This window comes from Gorilla gorilla, chromosome 8 (genome assembly GCF_029281585.2).
Source record: "Gorilla gorilla gorilla isolate KB3781 chromosome 8, NHGRI_mGorGor1-v2.1_pri, whole genome shotgun sequence".
NCBI classification, from domain to species: domain Eukaryota; kingdom Metazoa; phylum Chordata; class Mammalia; order Primates; family Hominidae; genus Gorilla; species Gorilla gorilla.
The window spans coordinates 55,909,425-55,930,413 of record NC_073232.2 but is presented as its reverse complement, the minus strand read 5'-3'; the positions used below and the strand labels follow the sequence as shown (position 1 = coordinate 55,930,413).

Here is a 20,989-nt window from a genome sequence, read left to right as displayed (position 1 = left end):
TTGGTGAAGTAGATTAATGACCATTTTTTAAGAAACTCACTTTTTACACCCGTACACACATTCCACATACAGAATCTTCTTCCCATTCTTACAAGCCCTGCCTCACACACTCCAAAGTACTCAGTGCTTGAAAATAAGGGCTTAACTATCTTGCACAAAGAGGTTTAAGAAATGTTTGCTGTTGAGTGACATTCCACTTCCAAGTACATACATTTTACATAAAGAATCCTAGCCTTAAGTATGTAAAGGTATTTCTTTACAATAGGTTTTAAAACAATTTTACTATTAAAATCTCAGGCTTCCTAAAGAAGTAAATTCCAGAGATGTATAAATAATAGTACGCAGTATACTCTATGTACTTTAGAAAACAACTGAGGAAGCCAGTTCAATAAGGTGGAAAGTTGAAATTGCAACCATTCTTAAAAATACTTTAAAGGTGAACAATAGCAGCATCACTAATTCTCTCATAGCCTTGTAACACCAAATGAAAAGAAATTCTACTGGGACAGTATGATAGCAAAGAATAAAGAGGTGCCCAACATGGGAATAGTTCAGAAGGCTTTCAACATTTTTTTTCCTTTGGCCAATTAAAATGATGTGCATCACCAAAGAATTAAGGTGTCCTACTGCTATTCCTCAGTCACACCCAGAACAGCAACACACACACACACACACACACACACACACACACACACACACACACACACCCATACTGAACAGCAAGACTAAACAAACCGCTTTTCAGCTTCAAGCTTATCCATCCTTTTCCAGAGGCGATTAACTAGTGCTTCTTGTTCTTGTTCCAATGTATTTTCAAGGTCAATCTTCTCCCGTCTCAACTAAAGGAAGGAAAAAAGTGTTACCAAAGTGTCAGGCCACTTATACTCTGTTAATACATTTTTTGATTGAACAATTAGGACCCCTTTTCTTGGAGAATACTGTGAACATATGGCCAATTTTCTGGCACAAACATATTAAGTGCATCTAGTTCTTAAACTTTGAAAAAAACTAGATAGGTTCATTCTTGGATGTTAATGCTTAATTGTTGTCTGGTACATGAAATGCATTGCTTGTTTCAGCATTTATTCGAGGCACGTGGAAAGTCCTCCTTAGAGAGGTCTTTAGGGGAGTTTGGTGTACTAGTCATATCAGGACTTTTCTGGGCTTGTCCCTTACAGTTCTGGGCTTACAGTTATTCTTCTGGGCTTGTCCCTTACAGTAAGTCAGAAAGGTTATATTACTATTCATATAAATAACTCTTAAAAGCTCCCAAACACTCTGCATACTGGCTAATGGAGATAAATAAACATGTACTAAGATATAAAAACACGCACAAAATATGATAAACACCAAATCCACAATACTGGTTACTCTAGGTTACTCTAAGGATTTAGGGAAGGAAGAAAATTTGATTTGGGGGAGGCTTTGCAGTTGGGGAGGGAACCCCAACAGTCTTCTATTTCAATGAAGCAAACATGGGAAAATTCAATTAATCAATATTGAGCAATATGTAATAAATACTGAGAACAATGACTGGATAATGGGGGCATAGCAGTGAATCAAGGAGTCAGGAATTTCTGCCCTCACGGATCTTCCTTTTAGTGGGGGTCAAGACAGTAAATGAAACAATTATATACTTGTGAAATAGTATGAAACAGATATGCAGAAAAAGAGGGCTGGTAAGAGAGACTGAAAGTGCAACAGGTTTCATAGCAATGAGTAGAGGACATGTGTTCTATCATTCTCCGTACTTGACATATTAAATAATTAAAATTTTTTTCTTAATGCAAAGAGCCTATGCTACTGCTTCCATGTTATTTCTTCAACCAGTGGCAATTCACCTTTCAATGGTTGAGTCAACAAATTATTCTTGATTGCACAAAGATGTTAATAGATTCCACATTTCCTTAGTGGGTCACGGAGGTAAGCTCCTCATCCAAAGATCCCGTGTGTATACATAAGGCAGAACCAAAAACATGAATAAAATGTAGTCTTTTAAAGCAATCAAACATCAGAAAATAATATCCAAAGTGCGGTTTTACTTTTACAGCCAAATGACATTCCCCTTTCTGAAACTCTTGGTAGCTTAGTCTTAAGAAGCACCAATCTCAACCTCCCGAGATGGTTAGTACTACCAACACCACCCAAGGTCCTTAAGGAGCTCACAGAGAGCAAAAGACTTGCCCATATTCACACAGGAGCACAGGACAGCCAATGAAGGTGAGCAGCTACTTGTTCCACATCTGAGACAGAATGAATATGCATAAAATCAGCTGCCTCAGAACCTGAACAATCAAGACCTGAGAGGAAATGATATAAGGATAATGATATCATTATGTTCTAAGTTTAGAGAAAAAAGGAGGTCTCAAACAGATGGGAATAACACTCTCCTGTGATGACAGAGCTCTAGGCTTTTCTTTTCTCCTCTCAAAGCCATAAAAATAGCTGTAGAAACAACTGGCCATTTGAATATTTAAAATATTTCCTACAAACAGGTACAGTCACAAAACAGCAGCCAATGCACTGGGGGGAGACTCTTCTAATTACACTTCTGTCTTATGATTATAGACTTTGAGCCAAATGCCTAGGTTCAAATCCCAGCTCCATCAATCACTAGTTAGAAAATGTTGAGAAAATTACTAGATATAATTTTACCATTTGCAACGTAAGGGACAAAAATAATGTCTGGCTCATTGGATTACAGTGAGCATTACATTTGTAAATCTAGGTAAACCATTGATAACTAATTGGCACTTAGAAAGCACTCAACACTTTTTGCCTATGATAATCACCATATCTGGATATCCGCTCTATTTCTGTTCCAGCCCTCCACAATGTAAGTCCTACAAGGGACTTGTCTTGTCTGTTTCATTCCTTAGTACATCCTCAGTATCTAGAATAACATCTGGCACCTTATAGGCCATCAATATATATTAGAGGGCTTATTTGACAAGTGAATAAGCCATGATTACGTAGCAAACTGGAAACAGAGCTTCAAAATATGTTGTTTTTGCATGGCAGAATTTGATTCTGAAGAACAGTTCAAGGGCAAAAAGGAGGAGGTGCAGGGTGTCAAAATAAGTCAAATATATTGTGCCGCAAAGTTGGGACCCCACTAACGTGCAAATGCTCCTCAGAATGTTAAACAATTCCTACCTGCAGCAACAATGAGAAATCGTGGGACCCTTATATGACTCCTATTAAACCTTGTGATTCTCTGCATTCATCATACATTTTGGCCAAGCTTTGAAGTACAATCCACAGTCATTTCTTTTCTTTTCTTTTCTTTTCTTTTCTTGAGACAAGGTCTCGCTTTGTTGCCCAGGCTGGAGTGCAGTGGCACGATCATGGATCACTGTAGCCTTAACCCACTGGGCTCAGGCATTCCTCCTGCTTCAGCCTCCCAAGTGGCTGGGACTACAGGCACACACCACCACACCTGGTTAATTTTTTATTTTTTGTAGAGATGAGTTCTTGCTACGTTGCCCAGGCTGGTCTTGAATTCCTGGCCTCAAGCAATCCTCTGTCTTGGCCTCCCAAAGTGTTGAGATTACAGGTGTGAGCCACTGCCCCCAGCCTCAGAATTATGTTTATTTAAACAAATAACTATGAGGCATTTACCTTTAAGGATCCCAATTCCAGTGTTTAAAAGCATCATAGGAGGTAGAGTTAGTTGATAAGCAAGAAAAAAATTCAAGCAGCCATCATTTTGCAGTATGATGTCTAGTGGAGAAACGCATACTCAATTACTCATAATACTAATCAATAACTCTGAGAAGCAAAATCAAGACAAAGCTGTCTTTACCCATATGTAACTAATGAGGCATGTGACTCTGAGCAGGTCACTCAGCTGCTGTAGCTCCGATGCCCTCATCTATGAAATGAGAAGTTTGGCCTGGATGATACCTGTGGTCCCTTTCTGGCCTATCCATTCTGTCATTCCCTGCCCAATGTCAAGACAGTAGCTGTCTTCAGTCGGGGCTAGTTCCGTCACACGCATTTAGAGCCAGAAGCAGCAAGGCAAATCATCATTTTAAAGCTGAGGAAACCACTAGCCTGCAAGATGACATGACTCAGGCAGTCATGCCACCAAGATAGGAAGGGATATCAGTCACCATGGCAGCCAAAATTGCTGGGTCCTGTCCAACCAGCAAGTACAGAGGAACTTGAGGGAAACATGGATTTAGGGCAAATCATGCTGTGGTTTGTGGGCCTATCTCCTTTGCCAACAATACTTGGGAGTAGCAGAGTTGGGGGTAGCTGATGCCAGGGAAATAAGGACAGTTTAGGGAGTCTATGAGCGATTTTGGAAACAGATGAGATCAGGAAACATGGGTTGGAGCTCTACGTGAATCTCGGCTCCTTCCTGGCATCTGTTGGTAGAGTTACCAGCTATCAATCTACTGCCCACCTCAGCAAACGTGGGCACCCTGAGTGTGAAACTTGGGTTTGCTGTCCCAATTTGCTCTACTAATTTATTTCCATGATGCAGGCAACACAGGAAGCCCCAGCTCAGCCGTGTGGATTCTCAAGTACAGTAGGTCCTTGAATGTTCAACGTCCTTTTATTATAATGTTGACGAGGGGGAAAAAAAAAAAAGCAGATTCTCAGTGGGGCCTCTGTCTATGTAGGGTTCACATGTTCTCCTTATGTCTGTGTGGGTTTTCTCCAGATACTCGAGTTTACTTCCATGTCCCAAAGATGTGCAATCGGCATGTCTACATGGTCCCTCTGGAGTGAGTAAGAGTGTGTGTATGAGTGTGTCCTACAATGGGTTGGTGCCCCATCCAGGGTTGGGTCCTGCTTTGTGCCCTGAGCTGCCAGGACAGGCTCCAGCCACCCTTGATCTGAACTGGAATAAGCACATTAGAAAATGAATGAGTACAAATTATTGTAAAATACAAATTCATAAAGTATATGCTAATCATACAAACACATGAAAATCAATGATGCAGTATGCAAGTGTTCAGCAAGCCGCTGTAATTGTTACTATTTGCTTTTGAACTGTGAGTTGGGAGGAGGTGCTCCTTACAATTTTTACTTTGCAAACATTTATCCCTTGATTTAACACATCACTACTATGACCATCACTCACTGATTCACTAAAAATGGGGTAATTATATGGTTTTCATTAATCTTTCTTTAATATATGCATAACTCATATTTGTTTCAATGTTTAATATCAGAAGTATGTTGGGTCTTTATTTAGAAGTGTGATAATGTTTTTGTGACCAGAAATATGTCATAGGAACTTAACTCTTGTTTATATCAATCAGCTTCTGGTAAAACTGATTTTCATATATGTTGTTTCACTTAAAGTCAGTTTCCAAGAACTATACTGACAATGTTAAGTGAGGACTTACTGTATTTCATTACATAGGCTGGCAGTGCTACAGGACTCTATATTATCTTTAACCCTGCAAAGAGCAGGGCCTCTTGTTTTTTCAGTTTTAAAAATCTCAACTTTTCAGCACTGTTGAGGAGCTCTGGCTGACATTAAAGAGCAGAGAAGTTAGAGGAAATCATATTGAGTCCCTTGGTTAATTTCCCCTGAAGTTCTTTATCAGTTTCCCCACCACTTCCTGCCCACCTAATTCCAAATCCTATATACTTAGAGCCAAAGTGAACATAACAGTTCTGCCAATTAAAACAGATTTTCAATGCTTACACTGTCCTGGTCATTGCACAAGCTCATAATATATGTTAAGTTTCCAGGGTAGTAAGTTGGAAATTCTTGCTTCAGGTGTAAAAAGCCAAGTGATACAGTGCTTTCAATATGCTGGTCTCTATCTGTAATAATCTCCCTTCCACATCCTTCCTAGTATCATCTGATCACTTTTTAAAAAAAATTGGTGTTCATGCAATACGTACCCCACTCATCCCTTACTAAACATCTAATTTTCAGGCTAACCCAAGCCCCGTACTGTGATTATTCCGCAAGCATCCAGCACCAAGGGATAGAGCTGATTTATTCATTGGAGCTGAATATTCATTGGAAAGACTGCTTTGTAATTAAGTCAGTTCAATGAACTGCCAAAATCTTTACTCCTCTTGAGTAGCTCTACTTTCCATTACAGGTTAATTAACATCAGACCAGGAGTTCTTATTATGTTCCCAAAATAAATTTAGAACTTCTTCAATGAATAAACTTAATATATAAAAATGTATCTGGCTTATTTGAATTCACAGCCGGTCCTACTTGTGTCTTCTCAGTAGACAGATCCTGACCAACACCCAAAGAAGCAGAAAGGGAGTGGGCCAGCCCAGAGGTGGCTCCCAATGCTACCACAGTTCTTTCTTACTACTGCATTTTTCCATTTAAAGAGGACTACGATGCTGGGGTGGGAGTAAGGAACGTTTGGCAAAAAAGCCGGATGAGAACTCTAGCTAAATCTAGCTCAGTTATAGGATTTTGAAAGGTTTTAGTGAACCTTTTCAATCTGCTTTGAAAGGTTTTAGTTTAAGTACCATATAATCATCATTACTATGGGAAAATCTGTTTTGAAACCCGAATATTTGATTTATAACACAAATTTTGGAAAGCAGTCCATTATAACTACGACATGTACTAATCCAGGCATAATAAAGAAAAGGGAAAGCCTACGAAATAAAGGCTATCATATAAATAGAACACAAAGTTTGCCAGGCACTTAAGCCTGGGAAACAGAGTGAGATCCCGTCTCTACAAAAAAAATAAAAAATTATTCAGATGCAGTGCCATGTGCTTCCAGTCCCAGCTACTCAAGAGGCTAAGGTAGGCGGATCTCTTGAGCCCAGAAGCTTGAGGCTGCAGTGAGCTATGACTGTGCCACTGTATTCCAGCCTGGGTGGCAGCACAAGACTGTCTCAAAAAAAAAAAGAACGAATGAACGAACGAAAGAAAGAAAGAAAGAAAAAGATACCAGAATACTTTAAGAGCCACATTAACCAAACTCTAAAGTTGGCCAGATTTTTTTTTTTAAATAAGAGGCAAGTCCTAAGAAAACACAAGAGTGTGTTGGGGATTTAACACAACAACTTCCCAAAGCCTTTCAGCTTAGGTTATGTCTAAATGCTATGTCTAAAGGCCATTAAAAGCTTAGCCCCATCTCCTATCACTTTACTACGTGATTTCATAGATGTTCAAGTGTTCAAAGTGCTGACCTGGGGGTATATCAACATCACCCGGGAAAATATAAGTACAATATTCAAAAAATAAATCAGTCAGAAAAATGGCCACAGTTTTGCTTCTACTACAAGAGCAGAGACAATCTCATTCCATCCTATTTTCCCATACACCTGAGTTAATCCAGATTGTGCCTATATATTGGAAAGAAGTGACTAACAGAATTCATGAGGGGGCTATTAAAATACATCACGTGCATCTGACATGAAAATAGCTAAGAGCAATCCACAATGGTCCTTGACAAAGCCTTCACAAAGTAAAGCAATGGAGACAAGTCAGGTAAAACAAGCAATGTCTGTGTCAGCTGTCTGTTCAGGTGATCAGTGGAATTTTGCTCAGTCCTGGCAATTCTCCTAAGGTGGAAGACATCTGACCCTTGCATTCTGGAAAACTGTCTTTTAAAAAAAAGACAAAACAAGTAGTCAGTCTGTGTTACAGATAAACTAAGACAGGTGTGCATAGACCACAGCGTCCCCCCAGGTGTCTATTTGATTAATCAAGCTGTGATTGCTTTCAGAATTTTAAGAACAAGTTCTAGGTCATCACACAGCTCATGCAATGCTGAGAACAGAAAGAGTTGAGGGAAGTCTGCCAGTGAGGAGCAAGGAAAAGGGGGAGGAAGAGTGGTCACTTTCTAGACTAGAAGATCAAAGTTATAATTGAAAAGAAACTTACCTACATATATCTAAAATACAGGAAAAAGGAGAAATATGCAAAAAAAATCAGAACTATACAGCAAGATAAATATGGTTGTCCCTTGGCTGAAAGTTATGCCGTTGATAATTTATCTTCCTATTTTTTCCTGGCCTGCCCAATTTCTTAATCAACATCTGCTATTTTTATTATAGAAAAAAACCTAGATTATCTAATCTTAAAAAAACTGAGTTTCCTAGTATAATTGAATAGTACATCCAAAAACAGCAATCCATTAATATGGTATTATCTGGCATATTTAAAATACAGAATGAGCTAATCAACCTTCAGAAGAATAAATGACAGTGAAAGCTCAGTTATTTGGAAGATAGAATTTTCCAGATAGCTCAGAGTTTACCTTCTTTAATACAGCTTACATCTTTTTTCTTCTAAAAAATTATGTTCCTGTAAGAATTAGATTTGTTCTTTGAAATTGACATAATTTCAGGACAACATTAATATGCCATTATTAACATGAAAATGACACTATTTCATAACTTATCAGTTCAATAAATTTTGCTTTCAATGAGAAATAACTTTTTAAATAGACACACATTTAATTACTCAGATTAATACAGTTTCTAGTCTTAACATTTTCATCACTTTAACATCAACATAATATTACAGAAATTTGCATACTGGGTTCATTACCCGAGGGGATTCTTTTAACCGATAATTGCCGTTTAGGGAAAGCAAGTTTCACAGTATTGTGTATACATTCTTTTACTACATCAAGAGTTCAGTGGAGAAGTCCTCAGGAAAGAAATGACATCTGTAACTGTTGCAAATATACTATCAGATGAGTGGGTACCATCAGACTATTACCTAAAATAAGCATCTTGCTGGGTGTGGTGGTGCATGTCTGTAATCCCAGCTACTTGGGAGGCTCATGCAGGAGGACTGCTTGAACCGAGGAGTTTGAGACCACCCTGGGCAACACAGTGACAGGGACAGGGGGGCAGAGAAATTCTAGGCAGAAAAGGGCAGGTCCCTGGCAAAACCCCATCCTCAAGCCAAAAAGCCTGAAACCACAGTCCAAAGTGAGAACTCATATCCCTGTTTTTCCACTCGAATGTTGCCTTTTCCTAAACCACCCATGGCCCTGTCCCACCCCACCCTATGCTTATAAAAAAAAAAAAAACCCAGACTCAGCCGGTAGACAGGATTACAGCTGGAGGTTGGAGAGAAGCGGTTTGACTTCGGAGGGACAGCTTGCTGGCGTAACTTTGGAGAAGACTCCAGGCAGACTTCAGGGGAAGATTACCTACCTGCCCCATCCCCTTTTCAGCTCCCCTTCCCGCTAAGAGCCACTTTCATCGGCAATAAAATCCCCCACATTTACCATCCTTCAATTCATTTGTGCAACCTCATTTTTCCTGGATGCCAGACAAGAGCTCGGGAGCTATGAGTGCAGATACAAAAGGCTGTCACACTGGCCCTTTGCCCTTGCTGGTGGAGGGCAGCCGACTCGTGCAAAAAGGCAAAGGGCCCACTGAACTCTTAACACTTAAGCCGTCCATGGACAGCGGAACTAAAAGAGTACAGTAACACATCCTCTGGGGCTTCAGGAGTTACAGGCACCCCCGCCTAGATGCTGCTACGGGGCCAGCACAGAGTTCGTTCCTGCCAGTACCTAAGCAGCCAGCTGGTGCCAGCACTTGTTCACTCCAGTTCCCACACTGGAGTTGAGAGTGGTGGGCTGAGTAAATGAGACACCCCTCTCACAACTACTGTGAAGGGGTCAGGGAAATATCCTGCTACAATGGCAAGACTTTGTTGTCTCCCAACCCAAAATATTATTAAAGTTAAAACAAGCTTCTTTAAAAACAACAGGGCAACTTCTCTTGCCCTAATGTGATTTATCCAAAATGGAAGTTTTGGACAAACTTGATGTTCTTTATCCAAAATGGAAGTTTCCTTGATAAATCATTTCTTTCTTGTCATTACCACATTCATCCCACTTCCTTACATAGGGATGATGAGTTTATTTAGCTATTCATTCATTTGCTGTGTGTTCAGCTAGAGAGAACACCTAAGTCATCAAGCAAATTCTTGTTTTGATCATAAAGAAACAGACCTGTGCATTTCACAATTACAACTAGGAAGTCTCAGTACAGTATCCCTGGGTTTCACTGCTCTACTGCAGCAAACCATTGCCCTTCAATTTAACATGCAAGGTCTTTGTCCCCAGTGGGTAACCAGAAGATGCACATCATTGGATCATGATGAACTGCCTCTCCTTTGACACAGGAAATACATTGAGTTTTTCCCCTTCCATCATGTAACATCATCTGTACAAGTTGATCTATATGTGGCATCTGATGCTTCAAAATAAAGTCTTACAAGACTTACAAGATGGAACACAGTGAGTTTTTCTATTTAATTGAAATTGAGTCTAGGAAAGGAATTCTGGGGGATTTTTTTCCTTTTTCATATCCTACAGAGAGACTTATCTGTGTCCCTTGACACAGCTCAGAGTCTATTTTCACAGGTCTGGAGTTGGCACCCCTTAGTTGGCTTCATCACATCCCAACAAATGGATTCCAAAACAAATCAACTCAACAGACAGCCTCCTGAAGCTTCTTTTGAGTATGGTGTATTGACCCTAGTTTTCTCACTTCCAAGGCACAAAATTCCATTTATTTATCAGCTATCATCTGAGGTTTCTTCCCCACCTCTCTTGGACAAGCAGTGGGTGCGATGAATGCACCCAAGCTTCTCAGGCAACTGAAACATCACTGTGGATTCGCTATAATCAAATTCCCACCAAGCCGACTTCAGGGTTTACTATGATTATGTCTCCAATACGGCTTATCTAAATGTGCAGACATAAGTTATGATGTTTTATTTTTTAAAAAGCAGGGCAGCCAATTATAAATCCACTTAAAAAAGAGAGGAAGAGAAAAGAGGAGGAGGAGGAGAAGACGAAAAAAACATCAATAGCTGTTTTTCTAGGGGAACTGCAATCTAGGTCATGTTTTCTCATTTTTGTACTTCTTTTTGTACTTGTTTTCCAAACTGTCTTGAAAGAACAATGGATTATTTGTACAATGCAAACGTTTGATTTAAAAAAAAATTCCAAGACTTCCATAATCTGAAATTTGTATTTATAACTAAACTACAAAGTATGCATGGTAGTCACTAAATTTCATTTCCTTAATGCAAGTGACTCCTCAAGGAACATGGTTGTTCTTTGTGTTTTCAAAATGGCACACAAAAATCGGTAGGTGCTCTACTCAGCACAATTTCATTGGATTCCTCTAGCTGTCGGAATCTGCAAGGGAAGCTTTTAGCATGAATGGAATTCTAAACAAGACCCAGTATGGTCACACTACCTGTGAATTTAAGAGAAACACCATTGATATGGTTTAGCTCTGTGTCCCAATGCAAATCTCATCTTGAATTGTACTCCCATAATTCCCACATGTTGTGGGAGGGAACTGGTGGGAGATAATTGAATCATAGGGGCAGTTTCCCCCATAGCGTTTTCGTGGTAGTGAATAAGTCTCACGAGATCTGATGGCTTTATCAGGGGTTTCTGCTTTTGCATATTCTTCATTCTCTCTTTGCCTGCTGCTGTCCATGTAAGACGGGACATGCTCCTCCTTGCGTTCTGCCATGATTGTGGGCCTTCCCCAGCTCCAAGGAACTAATCCAATTAAACCTCTTTCTTTTGTAAATTGCCCAGTCTAGGGTATGTCTTCATCAGCAGCGTGAAAAAGGACTAATACAACCATGTTTTACAAGAGTTAGTAAAACCACATCACCCAAGGATGCAAACTTGAATATGAGCCACTAGCCACTGAGTTCACTCATAAATCACAAGGACACAAAGATTATCTGTATAATTCACTAGAGTTAGTTGCTGTAGCTACTAAAACAAGTGGCATCACAATTGTATGGGAACTGGCTATGATGTCAGTTTGGTTATATTTTTGAATGAATTGCCTTCTAGACAACCAAGGCAGAAAGGCCATCTTGTATCCTTAGCACTATCCTTAACCGTTTTTAACATCTTAAGAGCCACTATTCTAAGAACTGGAAATGTGAAAATTTTCTTTCCTTCCTGATAGACTTTAAAATATACTAAATATTTTCCTGCTTAAGACAATGAATTTAAAAAATTTTGTCCTGAGGATTCAAATTCATTATTCTAAACCCTGGCCTCTGTGATTTGCTGCAGCTGTAGATGATGAGCGGCACTGAGATGAGTGAGGGTCACTCCCTGTACTGCCCCTGGAAGCTGGGGTCCCATCAAGCCCCTTTAAGTCATCCAGTGTCATCTAGTGGCTGAAGATAATCACTGAACATGGTTAGCACTGAGGCTTGCACAAGCCCTGGTAGAGCTATGTGGCTTCCTTCCATCTGGCATTCACTGTAAAGACAAGCCTAAACCCTCAAGTACACCACACAGCAGATACCAAAACCTCCTCTTACTCCATGACCCCCAAAGTAGAGGCAGGGAGTCAACTTCAAATCTCCTTCACAGCTCTTTTTCTGTTCTTGGCATCTTTACTCTATATAGTACCTGCAAATACTTTTTACTACCTATTTTCTCTCCTCATTTCTGCCTCCTCTCCCATCTCTGCTTCCCTGCAACATGGCTGAACATAGACCCAGTTAGCCAGTGGGTGTCTTTTCTCCTTCATCAATCTCAGAGCAGCTGCAGGCATTCTCTGCTGGCTAGGCGGCTGCTGTGCTACGGTGGGAGCACCATTACTCTCCTCCACTACAGTACTCTGCCCAGTGCATCCCTCAGCACTGGCCTCCCTGGACCAGGCTTCTCAAGGCCAGGGACCTCCCATCATCTTTCTTAGAAGAGTTTGTGAGACACAGCAGACATGCAATACAGGTGTACTGGATTAATGCAGGATGCATGCCATACAAGGGCATCAACAGCAGCATGGGCAAAGAAGAAAGTTGAAGAGGCCAGATCACAAATGACATATGAGCATAAATATGTCCATAACTGAAGAGACAGATAACCAGTTCAAGGAAGGTAGTGAAACATTTGAGGCTTAAATGATATACACACTTATTTTCCTGGAAAATGGGTAGGGCAAAGGGCAAAGTACCATAGGAATTAGATGACATTTTTCAGTATAAATGGCAGCAGCTACAATTTTTGGAGAGCTAACAGATTAGAGTCACCAGCGATACAGTGTTAAGATCAACCTTGTCTCGGCCCTCCTTCATCTTATAGGGAAGCTATTAGAAAGAAACAATTAAACAGAGTACTGAATGTTACAAGAGTAGTTCTGAATATTACAGAAATACCTCATAGCACAGACACCTAACTGACTGGAGGAGGGACGCTAGTAAGGCTTGAGCAGGGATAGGATAGAAGAGGGAGAAAGTGTTCCAGGCAGAGGAAACAGATCCATGAAGATCTGGAGGCACCAAAGCATTGGGCAAGGCAGAGCACTTTTTTCAAACTGCAGGTCAAGACCCATTACTGGATTGTGAAATTAGTCTAGTCTTTTGTGACCTACATTTTAATAAAAATGAAATATAATTAAATAGAAAATCAGTGCAAAGCATGTAAGTACCGTTTTATGAAAGTCATCACAGTGACACATACAATTATATATCATCAGTGACTAGGTTACCATATAAATGTATTTCTTGCTGTGCAGTCCACATTTGAATAATCCTGCATCAGAAAGAACTTTAGTACACATGGAGTGTGAGGACAGGCAGGAAGGACAACTAAGCCTCCCCAAAATATACAAATAAGAATTGCAACTGCTTCACAGAAGAGGTCAAATTGCATGCATGAGGCCACACTGTTTATTACAGATGAAAGGGAGATTTGAACCCAGGGAAGTTTCCCTAAACTACATGGGCTAAGATATCATTATAAATGGATGCTAATAAGCTAAAATTAATATACCAATCCTAAATCCAACCTTTATATATGGGTTTTAGTGCTATGGAAGAAGTGGGACATCTCAGATAAGAAAATATGTCCCTAAATTCCAGGAATAACTGAAAAAAAGACACAGGGCCAACTACAGGAAGGAAAAAGTAAGGGGCCTGGTACATGGTAGGCAATCCTGCTACACCATGTAAGTGTAAGCTGAATTAGATGACTAACCCTCCACGGATATAGTGCCCTATTTTTCTACAGTACTACTTAATAACCATGGAGTGTCTAAAACCCACGTACCGTATGCCACTGTTGTCTTCTTCCCCATCAGATAATTTTCAGAGCAGAGTACACAAAAGGCCCTCATATCTGATGAGCTAAACTTCACTTATTATATAAACTAATGTGTGCCTTTTAATGCTAGACAAGTAAGGAAAATTTTCCCTAAGTGGCAGAACATATTATTCAGAATAAGATTTCTTGACATGAACAGAAAATTCCAAGTTCCAAATGTTCTTACCATTACCTAAGAAAATGTGAATAGCAAATAAGAGATGTATAGTGACCATGTTTGAAGAAAAATCTTCAAGTCAGGGTTTATAGGCACTGGCCACCAGTTTGTTTAGAAAGCCCCAATATCATTAAAGCCATGTTGACTAGATCAATCCAATTTACTAGACTAATACTGTGTGCTACAAAGACCACACAATTTTACATTATCCTGAATATGCTTTTTTACATCTGCTTATAAATTGACTTTTGGCATCAAGCATTTAAGATGCTAAATAAATGCCAAAAAGGTAACTAAAATAAATGATTAAGAACTAATGCAGGCTGTTTGAACAGGAAAGCAGCAGAGTTCTTTGACGTATAAAAGAAAGATGACATTGTCTTTAATTTGCAAAGGCTAAAGTCTTTCCAGGGTCTAAAAGACCACTAAGACGAGAACCAGGAGACCACGTTTGCCACTCATTAGCTGTGTGACTTAAGAAACCCTCCCAATCTCTCTCCGGGTTTCCATTTCTGAAAAGGGAGCATGAGCAAGCTGGGCCACTCACAGGCCAAACTGATCTATCACTAAGCAGTGACTCCCACCAAGCCCACCTCTGCAGCAAACTCTGGAAGGAGAGGACATGAGAATAAGAGGCTGTTGTCCCAATTTCTAAGAGCAGAGCTGATGCCCCTACCCCTGGATTTATTTGTGATTTTCCCACTGTCTCATGTCCCCACTAGCGTCTGGGGAAAAAGGTAGTCTTCCCAACATCTTGGACTTCTAGCTCTACAATTCTGTGAATTATAATACTGCAAAACACCAGCAGAACCATTTATAGCCCATAGACCTTCATGATCTAGCTGTGAACATTCCCTGTTTGAAGAATAAGAGGATTCCAGATTCAAGGCCTATGAAAAGAATGAATGATATCTGACTAATTGAAGTGTCCATACCAAAGGACTAACTTTCAGTGAGATAAACTTACAGTGAGGCCCTGCTGACATGTGAGTTAACTGGGGCCTTCCTAGGAAGAAACTCAGCCCAGTTAAGTTCTGCTTTACAGAGAACAGAAAGGATCCAACTCAGATACCATGATAACCCAAGCTCTACTTTCAAAACAAACATGTCGTGACCAACTCAAATCTCTGGCAGAATGCCTTCCAATATCCCTTCTGCAGGTTCACCCACCACATGCAAAGTATGGATTATTTTAAAATTACATTTTGTTTGCACAATTTTAAGGAGAGTTACCATGTGACCCAGCAATTTCACTCCTTGGCATATGACTAAGAAAAATGAAAACATATGTCCACACAAAAAAATTATACGTGAATGTTCATAGCAGCATTCTTCATAATAACTAAAAGATGGAAACAACCTAAATGTCCATCAAACGATAAATGGATAATTGATGAGTGTGGTATATCCATACCATAGATGATTATTTAGCCAGAAAAAAAGAAGCAGTACAGATACAACAGGGATGAAAACATTATGGTAAATGAAAGAAGCCCATCACAAAAGACCACATATTATATGATTCTATTTACATGAAATGTCCAGAATAGGCAAATACACAGACAGAAAGTAGAACAGCAGTTGCTTAGAAGTTATAGGGGATTAGAGGTGACAGATGAATGGTACGGGGTTTCATTTTGAGTTCACAACAATGTCCTAAAATTGATTTGGTGATGGTTGCACAACTCCGAATATGCTGAAAACCACTGGGTTGTACCTTTTAAGTGGGTGAATTGTAGGATATGTAAATTACATCTCACTGGGGCTGTTAAAAAGAAAGTGAACTGGTGAAAGGATTATTAAGTAGAGGGAACGGGTTCACAACTGGTTGCTTTGAAGTCAGAGCCCAGGCCCTGAACACTAGCCTGCGCTGCCTTCTGAAATACAGAGGACCACTCACCATTCACATGCCCAAACCTACACTTACTACTGATCTAACAAAGCAGTGGGACATGTGGGAGCATATGTGATAACTGCCTTCAAGTGGCTTATAGTTTAAAAGCATTGACTGTCAGTAAAGCAAAGACAAAAACTACATGTAAATCATGATAAGGCATAGTGTAGTGCATGCCTTTGCTCTTCTGACAATAATACAGAGTACAGGATATCCTTTATAATATAATATAGACTATAACATATACTACATCGTATCATACAATACAGATAATTCCAAGAGATGGGCTCAAGGGCTGGTCAGATCATATCCATGGAAACTAAGAGATTTATTTCTATTAGAGGGAAAAACCAAACATGCCCCCTAAACGCTGATTAAAATTATTTATAGTCAAAGAAAACACATTTAATTATCCCAGTCATACCCAAAGCAAAGTGGGGGAAATTTTTATGGCAATGTTAAATTTTTCCACTTTAATTAAAACATAGGCTTCATATGCTGGATCTGAGGCTTACTTCTAGAATGGGCTTTGCATCACACATATTTTATTGTGGAAATCTATTTCTTTACCATCGAGGACTGAAATAAGCCTAAAAGGTCACTAAGTTATTAACTTGGTATAGAGAATATATGCTTCAGACTTCATTTTAAAGGGGTTCAGCTACTAAAGTCTGCAAAGGGTCTTAAGACAGGGAGGCAGGACTTTTCCCCAGGAACAACAGGATGAGACTGCCCTTCTTTCTGACAGTAGGCCACTACCTCCCCCTTGTGGCCATAGCTAAACCCTCTGGGTCACGGTCCTAGTTTCAAAGTCTCCTTTAGGAGCCTGTGAACAAGTACCAGAGAGAAGCTATTATATTTAAAATATTGACAACCATCACTGTGAAGGGCATGGCCAGGCAAAGCTCTCCTAATACTAGCTTCTGTGAGGACTTCACTTGGTCACTTGGTTAACTCTTGATTAACAAGTAAATACTTGGTGTGTCAGGGACTTAAACACAAATCTTCGAAGCTTAGCTTAACTTGAACAGAACTGGAGCTACTGCCTATCCTGGGAATTAAACGGGTGAAACTCAGAACAAAATGTTTTTAAACTGGTAGGGCACGGGGCATGGTGTCTGGTTAATTTAGACACTGAATTTAAATTTGGAAGATGAATGGTAAGAAGAAATTACTCTAGAGATGTATAAAATAGCCAGCCCTTGAAAACTGAACTTTCATCACAGAAAGGATGAAAACACTTTTAGGGTCATCATTCAGTGTTAGAAAACCTAGTACCATTCCCTACTTTGCTACAGGTAAAAACAAGAATAACAGAATAACTAAAGTCAGTCTTACTTTAAGACAAACTCTAACTTCCCTTCAAACCTTGCAGCATGATCACTGTTTCATTCTCAGGTAAAATATTCAAACTAGAGCGGTCCTGAGAGTGACTGATGGAATGAGTTAACATGGAGTAAGGTGCACAGGGAGAAGCCTGAATGTGAGATAAATCAGACAACTTTAATGAGGCTTAGCCTAATCAGGGCAATCAGGATCTAAAATACAAACAGCTGGAAGATCTTCATCTACTGCATTTTACATGGAAACCCAGGTAGCAGTACACTAGCGTCAGCCTCTTATAACTTAGGGGAACTAAAATTTCAGGACGCTAGCATGGGTGAAGGCATCGGGGAACACTGAGGCTAGCAATAATATAATTTGACACACCCTGAATGGAGTGACAATAGCTGCCCAGAGTTCTGTGTGATAATGGGGCATACAGACCAAGTCTGGACTCCCAAGGCCAATGTTCCAACACCAATGCCTGCTGAGGGCAGAGGACAAAGGGATTGTGTGCTATTACTACTTCCCACCTTTGTCCCTTGTTAAGTTTGCCATTTCTGGTTTTAGTCTGTCCTGCTCTGTTTACAAATGGAGAACCTGAGCCCAGAGAAATTAATGAAGTTAATATAAGGTCATACAATCAGTCAGTGGTTGACTCAAGGTGAGTTACCAAGTCTATGACTCCATATTTGTACCAACAAGTCTGGACTGGGAGAAGAGAAGGCTCATGTAAGGTTGCTAATCAATCAAAGAGGAAAATGTTAATTGTTTATTCTGAAGAAGCTTTGAAAGACCAGTTTTAGTTCCACAGCAACATTGTCTTAGGAACTTTCACAGAAACTATCCTGTGGTCAAAAACATTCTTCTCCCTTTGCTTTGCAAAAAGGAAGCTGACATTTCCTGCTATAAATCAGTACATCACAACTTATCTCCTGAAACTTTATTAATTGTGGTTAAAAAAGAGAAAATGTGTGAGAGAATGATAGGAACTATGTAAACCTGTCAATGCTCACTTTAGAAATGAAGTCTCCACAGTGGGGAGAGAAAGCTGAAAACTACTTTTCACTTAAATTCCTCCAGGCATCTTAAAGCTTAAAAGAACAAGCTGAGAACGAGAAAATACAATGTAAAGGAAGAGCTACAGGTGCTTACCTGTTCTAATGTAAGTTGCTTAGAAATGGTGTCATTCTCCAGTTTTTTAATTTTCTTCATCAGTTTGTTGACCTGAAATTCCTGCTCTTGTTCAAGATGCTGTTCTAGTTCGGCTTTCTCATGCTGCAACTGGAAAATGAAAAACACAGAGATGTGGAAATCAGGCAACTCAAATGCCATGGAAACACTGGCTCCAAAAGGTGACTATACAAAGAAGCTATACCACAAAAGTTACATTACCCATTTTTGCTCAAATGTGCAAGTGTATACCTAGTAATCTGTGCCTAACTGGTTCCTCTAACTTAAAACCGAAAGTCATAGGGAATGGAAATGCAACTTGTGTTTTGCAATATACTTTTTGCTACCTTTCAGGTTTTATACTATAGGCATACAAATAAATTTTTAAAAAATAGAAATTTCATACCGATTTTTATTAAATGAATTGGTTTATTCAGATTTGCATCATGTATGTAGACAGAGATGTCAAAATCACAGAACATACTTAGGTAAATTATTCAGAATGCTATTTCCAGTGTACAAGTAAGCACGCCTTCATAAAAATCAGCACAATTATTTTTCCATACAGAGACTGTACGCCACAGTTACTATATATTCCCTAAAAACCAAGAGGGAAAATGTTGGCTGGTCATGGTGGCTCACACCTGTAATCCTAACACTTTGGGAGGCCAAGGCGGGTGGACCACCTGAAGTCAGGAGTTCAAGACCAGCCTGGCCAACACAGTGAAACTCTGTCTTTACTAAAAATATGAAAGTCAGCTGGGCGTGGTGACAGGCACCTGTAATCCTGGCTACTTGGGAGGCTGAGACAAGAGAATCGCTTGAACCCAGGAGGTGGAGGCTGCAGTGAGCTGAGACAGCGCCATTGCACTCCAGCTTGGGCAACAAGAGCAAAACTCTGTCTCAAAAAAAAGAATCTTATTCATGCAATTAAAAGATAAGGCTAAGGTGTCATTACCAGAGAAAATTTAAAAACAAAAACAAACCAAACTCCAACCTACAAAACCAAAGGAAAATAAAAGAAATCCAGTGGACCCATAGGGACTTGGGGAGGTTCTCATTAATAATCGCGCATTATTTTTATAACACTCTCAACTCAGTGGGGGGGTTTGTTGATCCGCAGCAGGGGTTGGCCTGATGTTTCAGAATTAAGGGAAAAAAGTAAAAGCTACTAAAAACAATGAAGCACACAAAAGTTTTAGTTTTTGGCTGAATAGGACACTGGTCCCTAATTTTATGTTCAAAGCCATTTCTTTTGGCAGACAGTATTATACACCAGGTTCTTCACATGCATTTAGACAGGCACGGTCACTTCCATTTTATATGTGACAAATCACATTATTAGACTGAAGCAATACAGCTGGAAAGTGGCGGAGCTTGGGACCCAGACCCCGCCCAGAACCCCAAACCAGTGCTCTCTCCCGCTGTATCACTGAGCAAACCCAAGAAAGGTCGCCTTCAGACTGCTCCACCCATGAGTACCTACCACACCCTGTGCACCTGGAAAGCCAAATGATTAAACATAGAAAAAAAGCCACGTATGCTTGCCCAGGGGATGCAACGTTTCTTTATAAACCCTCCTTATGGTGGAGTGGACAACTGAGAGCTGAGGCAAGCCTGATCATCCTCAAAATGGCTACAAGTAACACTCTCCACATTTGACAGTGTCCACTGCCCTGAAAACACATACTCAGTTTAAGGGGAAAAAAAATTGTTTTGGCTAGGCGCAGGGGCTCACGCCTGTAATCCCAGCACTTTGGAAGGTCAAGGCAGGTGGATCACATGAGACCAGGAGTTCAAGACCAGCCTGACCAACATGGTGAAACCCTGTCTCTACTAAAAATACAAACAAACAAACAAATAAATAAATAAATAAATAAGCCCGGTATGGTGGCATGCACCAGCTATTCAGGAGGCTGAGGCAGGAGAATCCCTTGAACCCAGGAGGCAGGGGTTGCAGGGAGGCAGAGGTTGCAGTGAGCCAAGATCACACCACTGCACTCCAGCCTGGGCAACAGAGCGAGACTCTGTCTCAAAAAAGAAAAAAAAAAAGAAAAAAAATTTTAATCTGACGTAGTCTTCCAACACTGGAAATATTGACTAAATAGATGCTGTTTTCCTTCCAACTGTTTTTGATGTTCAAGGCCAAAAATAACCTGGTCAATCTTGCAGGGACCCAAGAGAAAAGCAGGTATAAGGAAGTGCTTACAGTGACAAGTCTATATTTAGCTAGCTCTTTAAAACTCAGGTTCTGCAAGACCAAGCAGCAATTAAAAGAACTAAGACGAATGAATAGAGAAGAAGAAGAGTTCCCAGCACTTTCGACAAAAAGAACCCAATGGAACAAGCATTGCTTAGGAG

At 40.0% G+C, this 20,989-nt stretch overlaps 1 protein-coding gene across 1 annotated transcript in view; it reads right to left on the bottom strand.

The window, feature by feature from the left end:
- The window catches only part of CCDC6 (coiled-coil domain containing 6), a 118,350-nt gene that overhangs the window by 25,194 nt on the left and 72,167 nt on the right, over positions 1 to 20,989 (bottom strand). The window contains exons 3-4 of the mRNA XM_019035333.4: positions 18,611 to 18,739; positions 736 to 839 (exon numbers count right to left, since the gene is read on the bottom strand). Of these exons, the coding sequence (XP_018890878.1) occupies positions 736 to 839; positions 18,611 to 18,739 (233 nt within the window). The remainder of the gene's footprint in view (positions 1 to 735; positions 840 to 18,610; positions 18,740 to 20,989) is intronic.